The 17,232-nt window shown below is 42.7% G+C and overlaps 1 protein-coding gene across 5 annotated transcripts in view; it reads left to right on the top strand.

Moving 5' to 3' along the window:
- Positions 1-15,752, top strand: part of LOC102412527 (basic helix-loop-helix family member b9) — a 110,663-nt gene extending 94,911 nt beyond the window's left edge. For 4 of the 5 annotated variants that reach the window (XM_025276844.3, XM_044937273.2, XM_025276843.3 and 1 more), the window contains 3 exons: positions 11,205-11,300; positions 11,634-11,712; positions 12,031-15,752. In XM_025276844.3, coding sequence (XP_025132629.1) covers positions 12,181-13,887 — 1,707 coding nt within the window. In that variant the 5' untranslated portion in view covers positions 11,205-11,300; positions 11,634-11,712; positions 12,031-12,180 and the 3' untranslated portion in view covers positions 13,888-15,752. Of the gene's footprint in view, positions 1-10,485; positions 11,019-11,204; positions 11,301-11,633; positions 11,713-12,030 lie in introns of those variants that run through there. The other variant, XM_044937274.2, reaches the window with a different exon arrangement.
- Positions 15,753-17,232: the final 1,480 nt, after the last annotated feature.

Here is a 17,232-nt window from a genome sequence, read left to right on the forward strand (position 1 = left end):
AGGACCCGTTCAGATGTCACTTGATCTACAGTGTTGCTGCCTGGGGATAAAATTAGAGTGGAATTGTCATCTGTCCTATCATGAATGAAAGATATAGGACAGATGACATTCTATGTATCACAACTGATCCTCTGCTCTACCTCGTTTCAAAAATGCAACCTTCAGTGGGATCTCATCTAGAAAATTCTACCAGGCTCCCAATGGAGAGTTTCAGGGCCCTGTGCAATTCTCCCATACAGTTCTACCTTTCCATCTCCATTTCCAACACATTCTTCCAAGTCTGGGCCAGAACTAGAATGAGATAAAGGTATAATTTAAGGAGGCACTCACTCGTGCCTCACCCACTCTAAGCCCTGCTCCACTTTGCCTGTACTCAAGCTGCATGGGACTGTCTGCCATTTCCAACCCAACTGTTCTCTGTACATTACTACTTTTGTGCATTTCCCCAGGCTGTTCTCTCAGTCTTCAATATCCTCATGCTCTTTCTCTGCCTATGGGAAACATAGCCATCCTTTTAGGCTCAGCTCAAATGCTAGGACCTGTTTGAAGTCTTTCTGAAGCTCTCACTCTTACTCTTTGTCCCTTGGTAGGAAGTAATTCCTCCATCCTCTGTACTTACACAGTATTTTATTCACCCCTATTTTAGCATTTGTTTCTTTGTATCATGCACTGGAGCCTTTTTTTATGAATAAGACAGAACTAGTGTTGATGGATAGATAGCATAGAGGAAGAAACTTGGACTCTTTTTTTAATTTATTTTAATTGGAGGCTAATTACTTTACAATACTGTAGTGGTTTTTGCCATACATTGACATGAATCAGCCATGGGTGTACATGTGTTCCCCATCCTGAACCCCCCTCCCTCCTCCCTCCCCATCCCATCCCTCAGGGTCATCCCAGTGCACCAGCTCTGAGTATCCTGTCTCATTCATCAAACCTGGACAGGTGATCTATTTCACATATGATGATATACATGTTTCAATGCTATTCTCTCAAATCATCCCACCTTCGCCTTCTCCCACGGAGTCCAAAAGTCTGTTCTTTACATCTGTGTCTCTTTCTCTATCTCGCATATAGGGTCATATTACCATCATTCTAAATTCCATATATATGCGTTAATATTACTGTATTGATGTTTTTCTTTCTGACTTCACTCTGTATAATAGGCTCCAGTTTCATCCACCTCATTAGAACTGAGTCAAATGCATCCTTTTTAATAGCTGAGTAATATTCCATTGTGTATATGTACCACAACTTTCTTATCCATTCATCTGCTGATGGACATCTAGGTTGCTTCCATGTCCTGGCTATTTTAAACAGTGCTGTGATGAATACTGGGGTACATGTGCCTCTTTCAATTCTGATTTCCTCGGTGTGTATGCCCAGCAGTGGGATTGCTGGGTATTATGGCTTCTATTTCCAGTTTTTTAAGGAATCTCCACACTGTTCTCCATAGTGGCTGACCTAGTTTGCATTCTCACCAACAGTTTAAGAGGCTTGCTGCTGCTGCTGCTAAATTGCTTCAGTCGTGTCCGACTCTGTGCGACACCATAGATGGAAGCCCACCAGGCTCCCCCGCCCCTGGGATTCTCCAGGCAAGAACACTGGAGTGGGTTGCCATTTCCTTCTCCAATGCATGAAAGTGAAAAGTGAAAAGGAAGTTGCTCAGTTGTGTCCGACTCTTAGCGACCTCATGGACTACAGCCTACCAGGCTCCTCCATCCATGGGATTTTCAAGGCAAGAGTACTGGAGTGGGGTACCATTGCCTTGCTTACCAACAAACAAAGGTCACAAACTGTTACTCATTGAAAGATTATTTTGTGCTTGAGCATAGAGTACATTTAGGGTTGTTCTATGGAACAGGAATTTAACTAAAACTAACTTAATAAGGATATTTATTATTCACTGGTTGGAAGTACTGAGGTACAGCAGTCTTGATGATTGATTCAGCTAAGGACTCAGCTTTTTCCCCATCTCTTTCATCTGCCACTCACAATATCAGCTTCCATCCTAAGGCTGGAAACTTGATGTGTGCAAGGAGTCAAGCAACTTTTGAAGTAAGAAAAGAAGACATCTTTACTGATGGCCTTTTCTTATGAGTGAGGACACTTTCCTCAGAAATTTTTCTGCAATCTTCTCTTCACTTCTCATTGAGCAGAGTTACATCACCACCCATTCCAGAGTACCAAGGGAATGAATTATCCCTAGACCAAGCAGACTCACCTCTGGAATTGGGATCAGTTTCCTTGTGGTACATCACTATAAGGAGGAGGGAGACATATTTATGTAAAAGTGATGTTCTTTTAATATAGTAAAGGATTATGTTAAGCAACACAGAATATACAGAGCACCAACATTACAGTGAGAAAGAGCACAATGGCAATGTCTTAGCAATTGTGACCTCTAAAAGCCACCAAGGAAATCTCATCTACTCTTACTGCTTTCCCAGCCCACCCCATAATATGACTAGATCATAATTTTAAAAGGAACTAGAAAGACTTGATACTTGCAGATATTTCAGAATATCAGATAGCTCCTCAGTTAGTATATATACAAGAATCCTGTAAAGTAATTACCAATCCCCTTGGAAGGATAACTGAGTTATAGAAACATTAAGTACCTTTTTCAAAGTGACACAAATAGTGGTAAAGTCTCTACTTATGCTTTGGACTGTTATAGCTCTGAAGTCTGGCCATGTCCCAGAGTAGAGCCCGCAGGAAAGAGTCCCTACTCTACTATGCAGCCTCCTTTGAGAAAGTGCTTACAGGGCTTTTTGTAATGTTTGAAATGTCAAACATTAGTTATACTTGGAAAGAACTTAAAGAGTAACTGGGTGAGGATATCGATTACAAAGTGAAGTGAATGGTCTTTCTCAAAGGAAAGCACGGTGTTTGCTTTGATATCCCTACTGCATCAGTAACAGAAGTACAGGGAAAGTGGCATGATTCACGGCACTGGCAGCTTTCTCTGGCCACAGAGCAACCAGAGCTACAAGGACCATGGGAAGGATATCACAACTTCTGGGGACAGCAGGAAGGCAGTCACAGTTTCAGGGGACAACACAAGGGCAGCCAAGGTGTCAGGGGACAGTGGGAAAGCAGTAGAAGCTTCAGAGGACAGTGATCAGCAGGTGGCAACAAAAGTAACAGTTTCCAAAATAAAGGCCAGGAGCAGAGTTTTAGTAAAGCATTCAGACAGTAATTTGAAGTAGAGGATTTATGTGGCAAAAACAGAACTATGTTCACCAGCATGGAACTGAACATTATTATTATTTTTTTTAATTTTATTTTATTTTTAAACTTTACATAATTGAATTAGTTTTGCCAAATATCGAAATGAATCTGCCACAGGTATACATGTGTTCCCCATCCTGAACCCTCCTCCCTCCTCCCTCCCCATACCATCCCTCTGGGTCATCCCAGTGCACCAGCCCCAAGCATCCAGTATCGTGCATCGAACCTGGACTGGCAACTCGTTTCATACATGATGTTTTACGTGTTTCAATGCCTTTCTCCCAAATCTTCCCACCCTCTCCCTCTCCCACAGAGTCCATAAGACTGTTCTATACATCAGTGTCTCTTTTGCTGTCTCGTACACAGGGTTATTGTTACCATCTTTCTAAATTCCATATATATGTGTTAGTATACTGTATTGGTGTTTTTCTTTCTGGCTTACTTCACTCTGTATAATAGGCTCCAGTTTCATCCACCTCATTAGAACGGATTCAAATGTATTCTTTTTAATGGCTGAGTAATACTCCATTGTGTATATGTACCAAAGCTTTCTTATCCATTCATCTGCTGATGGACATCTAGGTTGCTTCCATGTCCTGGCTATTATAAACAGTGCTGCAATGAACATTGGGGTACACGTGTCTCTTTCCCTTCTGGTTTCCTCAGTGTGTATGCCCAGCAGTGGGATTGCTGGATCATAAGGCAGTTCTATTACCAGTTTTTTAAGGAATCTCCACACTGTTCTCCATAGTGGCTGTACTAATTTGCATTCCCACCAACAGTGGAAGAGGGTTCCCTTTTCTCCACACCCTCTCCAGCATTTATTACTTGTAGACTTTTGGATCGCAGCCATTCTGACTGGTGTGAAATGGTACCTCATAGTGGTTTTGATTTGCATTTCTCTGATAATGAGTGATGTTGAGCATCTTTTCATGTGTTTGTTAGCCATCTGTATGTCTTCTTTGGAGAAATGTCTATTTAGTTCTTTGGCCCATTTTTTGATTGGGTCATTTATTTTTCTGGAGTTGAGCTGTAGGAGTTGCTTGTATATTCTCGAGATTAGTTGTTTGTCAGTTGCTTCATTTGCTATTATCTTCTCCCATTCTGAAGGCTGTCTTTTCACCTTGCTGATAGTTTCCTTTGATGTGCAGAAGCTTTTAATTTTAATTAGGTCCCATTTGTTTATTTTTGCTTTTATTTCCAATATTCTGGGAGGTGGGTCATAGAGGATCCTGCTGTGATGTATGTCAGAGAGTGTTTTGCCTATGTTCTCCTCTAGGAGTTTTATAGTTTCTGGTCTTACGTTTAGATCTTTAATCCATTTTGAGTTTATTTTTGTGTATGGTGTTAGAAAGTGTTCTAGTTTCATTCTTTTACAAGTGGTTGGCCAGATTTCCCAGCACCACTTGTTAAAGAGATTGTCTTTAATCCATTGTATATTCTTGCCTCCTTTGTCAAAGATAAGGTGTCCATATGTGCGTGGATTTATCTCTGGGCTTTCTATTTTGTTCCATTGATCTATATTTCTGTCTTTGTGCCAGTACCATACTGTCTTGATAACTGTGGCTTTGTAGTAGAGCCTGAAGTCAGGTAGGTTGATTCCTCCAGTTCCATTCTTCTTTCTCAAGATCGCTTTGGCTATTCGAGGTTTTTTGTATTTCCATACAAATTGTGAAATTATTTGTTCTAGCTCTGTGAAGAATACTTGAACATTATTTTTCATACAAAGTTAAAAGCACATTCTAGTTCCTTCATGACCACTTGCCCAGTCCCCCTCTCTTCGAGAGAAACCGGCTTCATCTAAATTATTTCATCTGATTGATGGTTGTCATATATAACTTTATTGTTACTTCTGTCTCCAGTATTCCTTTGGAAAAGGTGTATGGATTCATTACATATTCTAACATATTGTCTACAGATTATAAGATAAAGTCAAGGATGTATCTGCTGATACTTTTTAAGATGACCTGTCTTTATACTTAGAAATGTCTCTTTAATAGTAGGCTTCCCTGGTGGCTCAGATGGTAAAGAATCTGCCTGTAATGCAGGAGACCTGTGTTTGATCCCTGAGTCGGGAAGATGCCCTGGAGAAGGAAACAGCAACCCACTCCAATATTCTTGCCTGGAGAATTCCATGGACAGAGGAGCCTGGCAGGCTACAGTCCATGGGGTTGCAAAGAGTTGGACACAACTGAGTGACTATCACTCACTACAGGGCTTAGAAACTGGTAACTCTAATTTACGAAAGCACCTAGTAGTGTAGTGCACCACCTCTTTATGGTGGTGGTGGTAACAGAGATGACTTTTCTCCAGAGGTTAAGTCCCAGTTGTTCGGACCTCACCAGATCTTTAATTCAGGAAGTCTGAATTCTAATCTGCACTCCACATTAAGAATCTGGGGGCTAAGATTTCAAGTTCAGAGAGTCATGTAAATTTTCTATACTTGGGAGAGAAAAGAGCAAATATTCATGGAGCAGCTAGGTTTTCAAGAGCAACTTTATTCCCAGATCTGAAGTTCAGCTGAAAAGAAGAGAATGAAAGCTGTGTTCACTGATCTTTAGTTACCCGGTTAAAATCCCTAGGCTACACTTTCAGTTCTGACATGCAAAGAGCTTGGAGGCCCTGTACTTACAACAAGAAAAAAGCTGAACAAACTGAGAATCAGTGACTTAGAACCATCATAGAACTGAGGTCACAAGGCAGATGACCACACCAAATTCTGGAGAAAAGACAAATTGGAGAGTCACAGCCTATCTCTCTACATTGAGTAGAAACTGCTAGAGACGTAAACAGGTAAGAACACTTAAGTGGGAATTTTGACAAACTGCTGGAGACTGAGGGTAGAATAGTATGAGAATGAGAAACCCCTAAGGGACCTGCAGTGGACTTTACCTCCAGGAATTCATAGTGAAGACAGCAGAAAGATCTTAGGGCTCTGGCAGTGGGAGGGGAAGTGTACACTCAAGAAAAACACTCCCCAATCTTCTCCATAACAAAAGGCTACCCTCCAGTGGAAAAGACTTTCCCAGAACATTATCCCAGCTAAGGGAAAGGCATTCCTTATATCCAGCCCACTCTAACCTTCCATTCTCCTGTAAGGAGAAGAAAGATGCTAAACAAACACTTGTGAAGGACAGAATCAAGAGGCACAGGCCCACAAAAGACTGGAATTTAACTGTAAGATTATAGAACACTTCCTCTCCTCCACATGCTAACAGGCCTCCAGTACAGTAACAGTGAAGTGCAGCTGAAAGAGTTGCAAATGCAGACTCTCTCTGCAAGATATAATTAGGGAAGCCCAAATTGCAACATCCGCTGGATCATGGAAAAAGGAAGAGAGTTCCAGAAAAACATCTATTTCTGCTTTACTGATTATGCCAAAGCCTTTAACTGTGTGGTTCACAATAAACTGTGGAAAATTCTGAAAGAGATAGGAATAACAGACCACTTGACCTGCCTCTTGAGAAACCTATATGCAGGTCAGGAAGCAACAGTTAGAACTGGACATGGAACAACAGACTGGTTCCAAATAGGAAAAAGAGTACGTCAAGGCTGTATATTGTCACCCTGCTTATTTAACTTATATGCAGAGTACATCATGAGAAATGCTGGGCTGGAGGAAGCACAAGCTGGAATCAAGATTGCTGGGAAAAATATCAATAACCTCAGATATGCAGATGACACCACCCTTATTGCAGAAAGTGAAGAGGAACTAAAAAGCCTCTTGATGAAAGTGAAAGAGGAGAGTTAAAAAGTTGGCTTAAAGCTCAACATTCAGAAAACGAAGATCATGGCATCTGGTCCCATCACTTCATGGCACATAGATGGGGAAACAGTGGAAACAGTGTCAGACTTTATTTTTTTGGGCTCCAAAATCACTGCAGATGGTGATTGCAGCCATGAAATTAAAAGACGCTTACTCCTTGGAAGGAAAGTTATGACCAAACTAGAGAGCATATTCAAAAGCAGAGATATTACTTTGCCAACAAAGGTCTGTCTAGTCAAGGCTATGGTTTTTCCAGTGGTCATATATGGACGTGAAAGTTGGACTATAAAGAAAGCTGAGTGCCGAAGAATTGATGCTTTTGAACTGTGGTGTTGGAGAAGACTCTCGAGAGTCCCCTGGACTGCAAGGAGATCCAGCCAGTCCATTCTAAAGGAGATAAGTCCTGGGTGTTCTTTGGAAGGACTGATGCTAAAGCTGAAACTCCAATACTTTGGCCACCTCATGCGAAGAGTTGACTCTTTGGAAAAGACCCTGATGCTGGGAGGGATTGGGGTCAGGAGGAGAAGGGGACGACAGAGGATGAGATGGCTGGATGGCATCACCGACTCAATGGGCATGAGTTTGAGTGAACTCCGGGAGTTGGTGATGGACAGGGAGGCCTGGCGTGCTGCAATGTATGGGGTCGCAAAGAATCGGACACGACTGAGCGACTGAACTGAACTGGACTGAAAGTTAAGAGGAGAGACAAAAATAGAGGCTAGAGCAATTTGAAGACTGGCACCTACAGTTACAGCAAACATTATGCACAGCCCAACTGCTACTAAAAGTCTGTTTACCTCAGTTCTTATTACCATCATCCAACTTTCAACACAAAATTATAAGATGTACTAAAAGGCAAGAAAAAGCGTTGTTTAAGGATACAAAGCATCAGAACCAGGCTCAGATATAATGCAGATTGGGGATTATCAAACAGGCAATTTAAAATTAACATCATTAACTTGGTATTTTAATTGAAGGATAATTTCTTTACAATATTGTGGTTGTCTCTGCACTATATCATCACCAATCAGTTATAATTATATATTATATATATATATATATATATCTCCATCCCTTCCCTCTTGAGGCTCCCCCAAATTCACACCTTCCACCCCTCTAGGTCATCACAGAGCACCAGGCTGGGCTCCCAGTGTTTGTTATACAGTAGCTTCCTGCTAGCTATTTATTTTACACATGATATAATGTATATATGTCAATGCTACGTTCTCGATTTGCCCTAGCCTCTCCTTCCCCCACTGCATCCACAAGTCCATTCTCTATGTCTGCATCTCCATTTCTTCTCTTAAATAGGCTCATCAGTACTATTTTTCTGGATTCTCTATGATTAATATGTTAATAGCCATAGTAGATAAAACTAGACTGGTGTGTATGGCAAGTGTGTGAGATCCCAATTGGTTCTAATCCTTGGCGTATTCCCACTCTGCCAAAGATGAGGAGCCCTTGGAATCCCCTGCAAGAGAAGACCTGACAGGAGCCAGGAAGAGGAGCCAGGACTGCCCCTACATGGTGCCTGACCCCTCGCTGTGGGGTGAGAAACGGGATTGTCTGAGCAGGTGCGGGTCCTGTCAGGGAAAGGTCCTCTTTCCTGGGCAACCGTGCGGACAGTGAAATGGTAAAGTGTGCCACCACAGCGACTGAGAGAACAGCAGTGTGGCAGAAAGAATGACGACACTGGCGCAGACAAGTGGTTTGTCTCCTCAGCCAGAGGTCTATCAGGGGCTGCCTTCCCTTAGAAGAGGGGCAGGGGCTCGGCCTCCACGGGCGTCCCCTTCCCAGTTTCCTCCAGCCCACGGCCCCTGAAGGTGAAAGCAGCCCCCCCAGCCACCCGCGCCCAAGAAGGATGGCCGGCGTGATGGGGGAAGGGAGGGGGCGGACACCGAAAAGTCTGTGGGTTCATACACACACACACACACACACAGACACACACACACACACACACACACACACACACACACACTGCGGGGCGGCCTGTATCCATCCGCTGCTCCCTGCAGTGCGACCCCTCGCGACCCTCCCAGCCCCGGCCCGCGAGCCCGCTGCAGGGCCAGAAGCGTAGGGGTGGTCACCGCAAGGAGGTCGGCACAGGGTGGCGGAAGGCTGGCGAGGCGGGATGGCGTGGCTCCGCCCCTCAGGCTGGCATTCCTCCCGGCCCCGCCCACTCTGGGTCGGAACTACGGTGGGCCAGCGAGGGGGCGTCGAGCCCATTTGTGGCGTATCTCTCCGCCCCCCTTCCTAATATTCTCTCTGCGAGCAGTCGGTACAGCAACTTGTGCAGCCCCTGCGGGGTTTGGCGCGGGGAGAGGGAGCCCTCTTTGCTATTCCGCCCACACGGCGAGCAGTGGGAATTGAGAGAGGAGCTGCGACCGGAGTGGGGAGGCCGACCACCGGAACCTTAAGCCTGCGAAGGCAAGTGGGGGTTTCGCGGGGCGACGACCGGCTCACAGCCTGCCCTTGGCAGCCTGAGGACGGGGAGGCGAGATTGTCGGAGCTGGACCCTTAGAGAGGTCCTTAGCGCCGGGGGACTGGCGCTGAGAAGGCGGCGACCGGCGCGGGCCGGGGCCGGGTCTTGGCTGCAGGGGCTCCCTCGGATGCTGGGGAGGCATATGGCGCGGATAGTCCCTGGCGGGCTTTCCGGGTGGCTGTACCCCGCCCTCGACGGTGCCTGTGCGGGGAGAGGGCTGTGCGGGAAGCTGCTACGGCCGAAATGGCGGAGGGAGCCAGTGTGGGGGCTCTGGGAGGCCGCCGGAGCAGGGACGGGAGCAGCCCGGGCCATGGTTCTGCCAAGGGGCCTGTCGTGCCCCTCTTGCCGGGTGTGGTCCCTTCCCACAGGCACCTCTTTGATGTCAGTCTTCTGTCTGCGCAGTTGATCTGGCGACTTCAATGGAAGGGAAACTGAGCGCGTAGGTTATGAAGACAGACACCAAAATGACAAATCTGTTGCTTCTTAATACAGCTGTTTAGTTGCCTTCCGTATTTAGCTCTTGCATGTGTCAAATGCAAGCAGATGACACAGTGAGGAGTCCGTAGGCTTTCACAGGAAGGATCCATATAAATAAATGATGTATTAATCCACGTTTCTCGTTTGGAACCTGTTTTCTGAACATCCTAGCGCACTTGAATATGTTGAAGTGTGGGAATGGCTCTTCAGAATAGAGAGGAAAATTTTCTGCAGGGTCGGTTTAGAACGCATGAAGTCAGTCTGCCCATTCAGTTTCTGGTTCTGGAAACCCAAACCCATTTTCCTTTCACAGCCACTCTCATTTTGGTGCAGAAGCAGTCCCACAGAATTTTGGAGTTACTGGGAAAGGAAAGTGAAGTCGCTCAGTCGTGTCCGACTCTTTGCGACCCCGTGGACTGTAGCCCACCAGGCTCCTCCGTCCATGGGATTCTCCAGGCAAGAATACTGGAGTGGGTTGCCACTTCCTTCTCCAGGGGATCTTCCCCACCCAGGGATCGAACCCAGGTCTCCCACATTGCAGGCAGACGCTTTAACCTCTGAGCCACCAGGGAAGCCCCTGGGAGTTACTGGGAGTGGGTATAAATTTCTAGAAGGTGAGAGATGTTTATTTAGTTATTCCTTGATTCTTCAAAAGGACATTTTAGGAATTCTGGGAATCTGTTCATTAACCTGATACTTTTCTACCATTGTCAGCATACTATTTTGGTGTTTTACTGAATGTCCCTCCCTTTTATGCAGGGTGTGACTCTTCAGCTGGTGGACTGTTTTGTAGTGGTAAAGATAGCATCTCCTGAAACCACCTGCTATGTGGCCTGGCTGGCATAGGTGGTGAATGAGGTCGGAACTATGTATGTGTGGGGAAGGGGAAAAGGCTGCGGCATGCAAAATGATATTGAAATGATAGCCCCCATTATCTTCACTGCCTGCCTTCTAAATACAGTTGCCTACGTTCCACTACTGACTCTTGCATCTCATATTTTTATTCAAGGGAGGATGTGATGCCTCTGCTAGGAAAATGACTGACTTTAGAGTTTGGAGGTATGATTAGACAAGCTGCAGGTCTGTAGCAGGGGAGTGGATGGGATATCACTTGGGAAGAGCAGAGAGATGGGAGACATTTTTCATGGCCTTGAATATACAGAAGTGTGTGTTGTAACACTTGTGATCGGTGTTGGGTCATCTCAGTCTCTTCTGTTTTCTTTCTTATTTTTTTGTCTTTCATAGGTTTGTTCTTTTCAGAATCCTGTAGAAATCTGCAGGTAGCTGTTCTCTTTGAATTTGATTAGGAAAGAAGACGAAAGCTATTCATTCGAATCCAAGGTGAGTGGGAGCATGAGTACCCTCATTGATTGAGAGTGGGAATTGGCTATTGACAAGTAAGACTAGATCATATCTTGAAGCCATTGTATTCCAACTTCCCACACACCTTTGCCCTCACATTTATGTATAGGAAATGGGGATATGATAAGACACAGTTGTGCCTATAGGGTAATTAATAGATACCCAGGAAGTAGAGAAGGATAACATGGAAGAAGATCAAGGAGGCCAGAAACAAAGCTCTAGATTTGGAAAGGCAGGTACTGGGTTTAGAAGCCAGAGTGCATATCTACCAAATGCTTAAAGTTCCAATCCCTTCTGTGTTTTTGTTCGTAGGTCCACCTGTGAGTTGGCTATAGGGCTTGTCAACACCAGAAACAAGAGAAGAGGAGAAAAGTCCACCATATCAGTGCAGGTTGGTGTGAGGCATACCAGGATAGACCTGTGGAGTATAGTGGTATATTCCAAAGGGGCTATACCCCTTAGTCTTGCTCACTTTCACCAAACTTTCTCATCATCTCTGTTCCTATTTGATGCAGAGGAAAGAGAAGTGTCTGGACAGGGCATTGCTGGGTGTTAGTGGGACTATGGTAGGGATAAAATGAGGTAAAACATTTTCTACTATTCTACTATTACCATACAATCCATCTGTATTCTTACGTCCTGTGTGACTTTCTGCATAGAAAAATGCAGTTGGAAGAGACTGAAAGCTTGTTTTCTTCTTCCACCTCAGGTCTATCTCCAGTGCTAGCTGTGGTGGCTTTGGAGTGACAGAAGATCATCACCTTCAACCTAGTAAAAGAATATTAGGACACTGACCCAAGACATATTGAGAACCAAGGCCAAGACTGTGTAGTGCTATCTATATAACTAGGCTTCAGCTATGGCTGGAGCTAAGAATAGAAGGAATAGGAATAGAAAGAATGAGAATAAAAAGAAGGCAAAAACTGAAAAAAGGGCTGTTGTAGAAGCTGAAGGAAAAAGGGAGGCCACTGATACAGTCAGATCAGCTGAAGGAAAGAGGGAGGCTACTGGTGCAGCCAAAACCCAGGCCAAAGCAATAAGCAAGGCAGGGCCCCGGGCAGATGCAGTGGCAGTGGTGAAGGCAGCATCTAAGAACAAGATTGTTACTGAGATGAAAGAACATCTGCCAGATGTCCGCCCCAAAGCTGAAGATGAGGCCACTAGAGCAGCTCGATTTTGTTCTGCGGCTCAGGCTACTGCTGAGTCCAGGTTTACGTGTAAAGATAAGACTCGTACTGATACCTGCTTTGGGGCTGGAGAAGAGGCCAATGTTGGTTCCTGGTTCTGGAATGGAGAAGAGATTGGTAAACATTTCAGTGCTAAGGATGAAGGTAAAGCTGATACTGGTCCCCCATCCTGTGCTGAGAAGTTGGAGCCTGTGGCTGGGACCAGCTGTAAGGCTAGGCCAGGAGCTGAGGAGGAGGAGGAGGAGAACGTTATTGGGAGCTGGTTTTGGGATGGAGATGAAACTAGTTTTGACCCTAACCCTAGACCTGTGAGCAGAATAATTAAGCCTCAGCCTGTGGATGAAATTAATGAAAAAGATAGGCCCAAGGACTGGTCTGAGGTAACTATATGGCCCAAAGCTCCTGCTGTAACTCCAGCAGTGTTAGGCTTTAGATCCCAAGTCACATTTGAGAAAAAGCCTCCTTCATATGTTGTCCTGGCTTCTGCTGAGGAAAATACCCGTTCTTCGCCTGTGGCAACAGCAGCAGCACGCCCTTCTAGAAGCACTCCCTCTAGCTCACAGCCTGTCTCTGAGTTCCCATTTGGTTCTGACCCTTGCATCCAGACCATAGAGGAAATTAGGCGCCAAATCAGGATCAGGGAGGTGAATGGGATTAAGCCATTTTCTTGCCCTTGCAAAATGGAATGCTACATGGATTCTGAGGAGTTTGAAAGACTTATTACCTTACTTAAGTCAACTACTGATCCTCTCATTCATAAAATAGCTCAAATTGCAATGGGGATCATTAATGTTCATCCATTTGCTCAAGAGTTCATTAATGAGGTGGGTGTAGTGACACTTATTGAAAGCTTGCTCAGTTTTCCTTCCTCTGAAATGAGAAAAAAGGCTGTCATTACTCTGAATCCCCCCTCTGGGGATGAAAGACAACGCAAGGTTGAATTACATGTTAAGCATATGTGTAAAGAAACCATATCTTTTCCCTTGAATTCACCTGGACAGCAGTCTGGATTAAAGATACTAGGACAACTGACTACTGATTCTAACCATCATCACATTGTTGCCAGTTACTTTTCAGAGCTTTTCCATTTGCTGTCCCTTGGAAATCGTAAAACTAGAAATCTTGTTTTGAAAGTACTTTTGAATATGTCTGAAAATCCAACTGCAGCCAGAGATATGACCAATACAGAATCATTAGCAGCGTTAAAACTCATCTTTAACCAGAAAGAGGCAAAAGCCAATCTCGTTAGTGCTGTGGCCATATTTATTAACATAAAAGAGCATATCAGAAAGGGCTCAATTGTAGTCGTTGATCACTCCAGTTATACTACACTCATGGCCATTTTCCGTGAAGTTAAAGTGATCATTGAAACAATGTAAAATGAGCTAGAAATAAAAGAGAATGCTTTTAACAATCTACACACTTGAATAGGCTGTCTGTTCCCAAAGAGCCATGCATAATGTTTTGGTCATTACAGTGTGCATGTTATGAATTACATCTTTAACACAATATTACCTGTGACAGTCTAGCCTGAGCTAGACCATTTTGGGGTGTCAGTGTTTCATTATGAGTTGAAAACATCTGTCGATTATTATCTTATGTAGATGGAGAGCTTTTTAACATTTTACTTAAGATAATAAACTGCTGCATCGTAAGTAAGCTAAACTTGTTCATTAGTATCTGCTTAAATCCATTTGCAGCTTCAAATGATTAACAAAGATATATCCTTGAATTTATAATGTAGTTGCATAAACAAGGTATATACACAAAAAGATACCTATGATACACATATATTCATATGTATGTATATACACAAACATATATATATATATACCCCACATGCTCATTGCCAAATGTGCATTCTCAATATACAATGGCAGTGTTGCTTGCTACAGGCTGTTTAATGTAAAAGGAATTACTATTTTTCCCCTATTTTACCTGAATCAGATAACTCATTCTACAACATACAAATGGCCCTGATTCTCAGATAAAATGCAATATTCATTTTTATTTTGATAACTACATTTATAACTCATATTTTGGCTATTTCATTTATGTCAAGTCATACAGACGAGAAAGGAGGTAGGTGTAGAGAGGAAACAATTTCCAGAGTACCTACTGTTAATGTCAGTAACTGTGTTAGCACTACATATTACAGGTTTCCTCTTTTCAACAATGGTTCTCTAAGCTACGTACTGGTATTTTTTTACGATTATAACTCATTATTCTGGATCACCTCCAATGAGAATTAGGGAGGTTAAATCATTTTTCCTAGATTTACATGGCAGACAAGTGACATTGCTGTTTTGTCTGATACCAAACCCACTCTCATTGCCCCACTACCTTATAGCCCTCTTCCACGTTTTTGTGTGGCAGCCTTCAAGGCTCACAGATTGGTTTTAATGATCAAATTTTGCGGTAGATAATGCTTCTGCCAGTCTTGCAATTCTCAACTTCCTCTGAATGCACATGTCCATTAGGCACTTGGCTAAACCTTGCTGGAGTTGGAAGAAAAGTCTAGGATGAACGTGTATGGATTTGAGCTGGTAGTGTCTGGGAAACAGTTGGTGCCCAAAACAGTTGAATGGATAAGATGTAAATTTGGAGTCAAAACAATTGAAATTTGCTATATGACCTTATGGGCGTCAATCTGTATGTACTTTCTCCCTCCAAAAAACTAGAATCATTCTGTACATTGTTTCATACCTTACGTTTTAAAAGATAATTGTTTTCTTCCTCCTTGCAAAGCTACCTTAATTTGTTTACCATTTGTAATTTATTCTCCTGTGAGTCGTGAAAAGATAAAACAGTTCTATCTTTTACTAGTAGGCAAGCCTACTCTCTGTATTTGTACCAGCTAAAACTGTATGGGATAAACTTAATTGGAGAAGTTTAGGCCCAGGCCTAGAACTGCAGCTTTGTCAACACAAAACAGGAAAGCTAGGAGAGAATCTGATGCCTCAGTCTACATGATAGTGATTCTTGAAGGTCTGTGGTCCAGAAAGCATTTCTAGGACTTTTGGACTATAGCTCTGTTTTCTAAAACTCAGAGTAGGAATTAGAACCTCTTATCTGAGTTGAAGTGAATGTCTCGGTATGTACAAATATTGGATTATATACTTTGTTAAGCAGTTAAAATGAAACAGGACCATACTGTAAACACTGTTTGTAACTTGCCTTCTCCCTGTCCTCTACTGTCTCTTGTGACCATCTTTCCATATCAATAAATAGACTTATACAAATATTTTTGAATCTCTTATTTAAAGTTTTTCTTGTGTTAACATTTGGTGCATAGTACTCTATAATCTTCCACTGCATATCCTCTTAATAAAGAATGTGCATAAACTTATTCTCCTATAAAAATAAGACTACAGTATTCTGCAACTTGCCTTTTTGTCCTTTCAGTTATCTTTCCAATTTAGTATTCTGCATATCTACCACATGCTTTTTATTTAATAGCTTAATTGACATATAGTTGACATATATCAAACCCTACATATTTAAAGTATACAATTTGATAAGTTTTAACATATGTATACAGACATGAAACTATCACCATAATCAAGATAGCAAACATATCCATCACCTCCAAAAGTTTTGTCATGCCCCTTTGTAATCTCTCCTTCCCTTTTCTCCCTATGCTGTCCCAGACAACCACTAATCTGTATTTTGACAATATAGAGTCATTTTCATTTTCTGTAGTTTTTCATAAAAGGAATCATGCAACATATATTCTTTTGGAGGGAAGGAGATCTCATTTCTTTATTTTCTAATTTGAGGAAAATTGCTTTACAATGTTGTATTGGTTTCTCCCATACAGCATTGCAAATCAGCCATAATTATGCATATTTACCTTCCCTCTTGAGCTTCCCTCCCCTCCCCCTATCCCACCCCTCTAGGTCATCACAGACCTCCCTGTGATATGTTATAGAGCCACTTCTCACTAGCTATTTTACACATGATAGTGTATATATGTCAATGTTACTTTCTCTGTTTGTCCCACTCTTTTCTTCCCCCATTTTGTGCACAAGTCAGTTTTCTATATCTGCATCTCCATTCTTTCCCTGTAAATAGATTCATCAATACCATTTTTCTAGATTCCATATATATGCATTGATTCACATTATTTGTTTTCCTCTTTCTGACTTACTTCACTCTGTGTAACAGGTTCTAGGTTCATCCACTTCAGTAGAACTCACTCAAATTGTTTTTAATGGCTGAGTAATATTCTATTGTGTGTGTGTGTGTGTGTGTGTGTATATATATATATACATACAACATATTTATCCATTCAGCATAATTATTTGAGATCCATGTGAGTTGTTACATGTATCAATAGTTCATTGCTTTTCATTGCCAAGTAGTATTCTACTATATGGCTATACCACCATTTGCACAGTTTATCCATTCACCTGTTCATGGACATTTGGGTGGTTTCCAGATTTGAGGTGCTGCAACTGTTTCATGTAGAATTGTTATTAAGGACATATGCATTGCTTTTCTCTTGGATAAATACCTAGGAGTAAGATGACTGAATCATATGGTAGGTATATATTTAACTTGTACATTTTCCAAAATGATTGTACCATTTTACATTCTCATAGCAGTGTGTGAAAGTTCTGATTCCTTCACATCCTTCCTAACACTTGATATGACTGGTCTTACAATTTTAGCCATATTTCATTGTGGTTCTAAATTACACTTCTCTAATCACTAATGATGTT

This window comes from Bubalus bubalis, chromosome X (assembly GCF_019923935.1).
Source record: "Bubalus bubalis isolate 160015118507 breed Murrah chromosome X, NDDB_SH_1, whole genome shotgun sequence".
Taxonomy (NCBI): domain Eukaryota; kingdom Metazoa; phylum Chordata; class Mammalia; order Artiodactyla; family Bovidae; genus Bubalus; species Bubalus bubalis.